General features: G+C 46.6%; 1 protein-coding gene across 1 annotated transcript in view; it reads left to right on the top strand.

Annotated features, from left to right (window-relative positions):
- The window catches only part of LOC119418448 (forkhead box protein N3), a 203843-nt gene extending 200108 nt beyond the window's left edge, over positions 1 to 3735 (top strand). The window contains exons 5-6 of the mRNA XM_037685733.1: positions 1271 to 1379; positions 2300 to 3735. Coding sequence (XP_037541661.1) covers positions 1271 to 1379; positions 2300 to 2852 — 662 coding nt within the window. The 3' untranslated portion in view covers positions 2853 to 3735. The remainder of the gene's footprint in view (positions 1 to 1270; positions 1380 to 2299) is intronic.
- The last annotated feature ends 1337 nt before the right edge of the window (positions 3736 to 5072 follow it).

A 5072-nucleotide genomic window follows, 5' to 3' on the forward strand; every position in this document is an offset into this window, starting at 1 on the left:
TATATATATATATATATATATATATATATATATATATATATATATATATATATACACATAGAAATCTGTGCCACTCATGCGACTCCTCCATCAATCAGCCAATTGTGTCATGTCCAATCTTACTTTGAAAAACCGCGAGAGTCGAACCGCGGAGTAGCGATGGACTACTGTATTTCAAAACATCATTATCATTTCATTTTCAGTGTGTGGAATGTCGATATGGCCAATGTTCGCAGTAAATTATAAATATGAATGGTCCTAAACGCCCATTTGGTGGCCAAACCATTCCAAAAATTAATTGATCGTACTTGAGTTTTCCACTGAGGTCATCCTAAGTTTGGAAATGACAGAGTTGTAGCTATTTTGGTCAAACCTTGAACTCATTCCGTGCTCAGAGTATCTGTTGTGAATGACTCTCAGCTACTTCCGTATCAAACTTTAGCTCATCATCTGTATAAACTGACAGAGTTATGGCTGTTTTTACATTTTCTAGGAACCAATGTTTGATGATTTGTTGTCAATGTATGCTCAGTGATTGCTTTCTGAAAGGTTCCAGTGATATTTTGCTAACAGACAGGATTGCCTCTAACAGATAATAGTACAGCATTAGGATAAGATGTTGCGTAATGGTAGCACAGTCTGTGTGTTGGGAATGACTCTCAGCTACTTCCACATAAAATTTTAGTTCACCATCTGTAAACCTGGCTGAGTTATAGCCTTTTGTTAAGGTTACGGTAGTTGGCTGTGGCGGCCATCTTGAATTGATTTGACGTCAGAAGTTTTCAGCAACTGATAGCATAATGTGATATTCAGAAGAAGAAAAAAGTTTTCCTAGCATCATGCAGCCCTATCTGAGAAGTAAAAGGTAACTTTTTGTTTCCTGAATAAATCTACGGAATGAGATCTTTTGTTGTGTTTATAAATCTGCAGCGTTCCCTTTGGGTCCAGCTGCTGCTGAAGTTCAGCACCAGACGGACCAGATTTAGCCGAGCCCAGCGGTCGTTGGTAATCGAATGAATCACGGCGGTCTTAACTCGTTTATGATGCTTTCCTGCTCAATTTAACCTCACCTCGCTCGTCAATACTGCCCTGTTGGCCTCCTCGGACGGTCGGGGAATTCTCATCGAGCTGCTCCTGCCGTCTCATCGAGGTCCAATCACCTTTTACAGGCGCTTCCTTCACACCCCCCACCCCCACCTCTTGTACTTTTTAAACCGATTTGTGTTTTTCATGCAGCTAAGCTTTGTGTCTGTGCTGCTTTTTGCTTCAGTTCCTCGGAGCGTGATCCAGAACGGCGCTCGTGTCAGGAGCCAGGCCCTGTTCCCCGTTATCAGACCCCTGCCTGTAAGCCCGGTGGGGAGCAGAACCTCGGCAATAAGGTGGGTACACTTTGCTCCCGTCACCCTCAGCCATATAATTAATGTCCAACAGGGCTTTCCCTCAGACACACGTAACATCAAACTTTTCCACCGCTACATCTTTATCGTGTCCTGAAGTCAGGTGTTCACACTCCCCGCCACACTGAACATTTTATCCAGGTGTGTTTATGTAAAGGTCTCTTACACACACAAACAGGTTTATTAGAGGCCTCGTGAGTCACAGAACATTTGCAGCATGCGTGGACACGCACATCCATCACGGCAGCGTAACAGTATAATGGTCGGCACGGCGTAGCGAATTAAACGTACTCAAAGGCTCACATGAAGGTATGCAGTGAATATGTGATATGGGCGAGGGCTGCAAGTTTTTCTTATTAGTTATTAATATGCTAACCCTCTCATTCTGAAGGAGAGAGTGTTGGTGGGGGTGGGGGTGCTGAAGCTCCTGCTGATTTATAGCTTGTCAGGATGCCCCCCTGTCCTTTAATGCTTCATGCAAAAAGAGCCTCTTGATTAATAGAGCCGAGTACGTGCTCCAGGGTAACGTGCCGCACAGTATCCGCTAAGTGGCTCCGGTTCAGAAGGTTGTTCTTGTGCTGAGCGAGTCGCGAGCTCAGAACGAGTCCGAGCTACCCAGAATGCTTAATGTCGTCTGAAATATGTGAAGGTGGCGATCTGAGAACGAGCGGCCCGCTTCTAAAATACAAGGCCCACTCTTTTTAGAGGTTTTTATCTGACTTGAGCGCTGTCCACAGGAGTCCCAGGGGGCCGTTTGAGGGTGATAGATTACAGCCTGAACTTTTTCTGCTTTCCTGCCAAAGGAGAAGTGAACCGGAGCAGCTTTAGGTAGACGGCGGGGCCACCTGTCCGGCAGCGAGACAGCAGGACTAACGTTCTCTCTCCGTTCTTGTTTCGTGCAGATCATCCCTGGGAGAGTATCTAAGCCGAGGACAGGACAGCCCGACCCGCTGCTCCCCTCCACTCTGCGGCGAAGACCTCCAGGAGGACCACACTTACAGCACTGCCAAGTCCCCCAGCAGGCTGTCCTCCTCCCAGGACACCACCCCTTCCTCCCCGCTGGACGACGACGACGACATCATCGCTGTGGAAATCCAGTCGGATGTCAAGCCCGAGCCCCGGGAGATCCCGCTGGATTCTCACATCGCCACTGCCGCCGCGGCGTATATCTCGCAGCAGTCCCTGCGCGGACAGAGACGCAGCTCGGGGGCGGGCGCCGGGACTCTGCCGGGCAGCAGCCTGCCCTGGACCAAAAGCCGAGCGAGGAGCATTAGCGACACGCTGCCGCTGAAGAAGCGGCGCGCGGTGGAGAAGCCGCCGGAAAGCGACGACGAGGAGATGAAGGAGGCGGCGGGGTCGCTGCTCCACCTGGCCGGCGTGCGAGCCTGCCTCAACAACATCACAAACCGCGCCGCCAAGGGCCAGAAGGAGCCCAAAGAGGCTCTGAGAAACTAAAACCCACACATTAACTCACACACACAAATAGATCAACAGGTTACTACAGCATTAGTCTGAACGGACACTCGTCTTTTCCCTCTATCTATCTGCAGGGCATTAGGTGAATCCTACTTATCTGTGGCAATATCAAAAATCTATGTTTTCCTACATGTTCAGCAACACTAACACCGATGGGTATGTCTCATGTGTCTATGTTGTTTTTCTCGTTTAAAAAAGGGGATGAAAGCCATAAAAAAAACGCATGTTTTGTCTCTAATTTGGGCAAGCCGAAAAACAACGATAAAAGAAAAAGTGACGCAGGAGGAGCGCACCGCGGTGACAGAGGATGGCTCTTTGTCTTTACCTGTTTTTGTTTCTCCATGTCCGATCTGTAGCAATCTCGCAGTGATGCCAGCAAAACATGGCGGAGACTTAGCATCACTCTCCTCAACGTACAAACCCACAAGCACAAACGTGAGACTGTGCCAAAGATACGCGACCAGGTTGCTTTATGTAGCCAAACGAAATGGGGGGGGGGGGGGGTAAAAAAGAAAAAAAAAGGCATAGTAAGGAGCTAAAGTGTCAAAGTACATGTAAAACCCAATGTGATATGTATATTCATGCACTTAAGATTATTTTACGCCACTATAAGGGGAAAGCATCATGGGTAAAATCATGGTTTATTTCCAGAGCACTCATAGTATTTAAGAAGAAATATATGAAAACAAAAAAAAGTCATGTTTATCACCACAGAGACGGATAGTGTGCCGGGTTTGAGGCAATATCTCCTTGGTTTTGTTGTTGCATAGTGTATCCGTCCCTGAATCTTCCTCAGTACCTCTGTCCGTAGACACCATGTCTAGACATCAGAGCAACCGGTAGCTGCCACGCCTTCCTCTCCATCCATGGACTGTGGTGTAGGAAATCCGTTCGTGTCTGTTCGACCCTCGCTCTACCCTCATAAAGATATAAGCAATTTGTCCCGTTCGCGGACAACTCTGTAAAAAGGTTAGAAAATACTTTATTTTATTTTTTTTCCTTCCTTTTCTTAATTGAAGCAATTTGACCTGCAGGACTTTCTCAGTTATATTGCATGGGTGCTTGTAAATAAGATAAAAAGCAAATCTTTTTTATTCAAAGATCATGTAAGATAAACGATGTATTTAGCATGAAGCATGACTTATTTTCATATAAACCTTGATCCTAGAGGAAAGGGGTGGGGGGAGTGTTTTCCCGCCAATTCGTATACCCGTGATTACAATGGAGTTGTTTTTTTTATCTTTTGTTTGTTTGTTTTTCTGAGTGGGCTTTACTTCAGGGAGCAACGTGGGAGAGCACTCTGCAACTAGAACCCCCCCCCCCAAGGGTGCCACCTCCAGGCTTTGGGTTCAGGCTGTGTAGGCCGGCCAGCAGAATCACCTCTTAGATGAGGGGTGGGGGGGCTTCCGTCTTCTGACTGTACAGTTTTTTTGTTTTTTTTGTTTAGGTGTTCAGTGTTAAGCCCCTGTGTTACTACAGAACACATCTGTGGAGTGTGTGTGTTGACGAACACACACCCTTTAACGTTGTGCCTGCCTCCCTGCCTGCCCCCAGCAGCTCCGCTGTCCTGATGGAGCATCTGTTACCCGTTTTTATTTATGACAGTATTGTTTTTGTTCGTTCGGTTGATTTTCTCCAGTGTGTAAATGTACATGTGTCCTTACCTTCCGTTGACATCGTTCAGTGTTCGTGTACGAACCAGCCGGGCATGGAAATCCTTCGTAGGTGAACCTCATATCTCCAAACCGAGCTACTTGGGAAGACGTGAAAAGGAATGACCAATTCGTTTTCTCATTTACAAACAGTGTTTTAAACTAATGAGAAGAAGGGGGCTTGCCCTCGTAGAGGTCAAGTTTTTGAGGTTTTTTTTGCTTTTGTTTCGTCTGCTTCAGGTCAGTTAGTACCTCCGCCAAATTGTCCGTTTGTAGCTTTAGTCACCACGTACCCACACTGTTTTACAGTACTATTACAGGTCTTTTTGTACCCATCTTGACAGTCGCCCCAGTGTAAATTATTTAATCTACAAAATGCGCCAGAAAAGAAAATATCTGAAATTGTTTTATCGTTACTAATATCATTAACTAGATCAGACTGGCCCTGTGATGGACTGGAGACCTGTCCAGGGTGTCCCCCGCCTCTCGCACAGTGACTGCTGGACATGGGCACCAGTGACCCCTGCGACCCAAAAAGAAAGAAGCG

This window comes from Nematolebias whitei, chromosome 12 (assembly GCF_014905685.2).
Source record: "Nematolebias whitei isolate Nwh7 chromosome 12, NemWhi1, whole genome shotgun sequence".
Taxonomy (NCBI): Eukaryota; Metazoa; Chordata; class Actinopteri; order Cyprinodontiformes; family Rivulidae; genus Nematolebias; species Nematolebias whitei.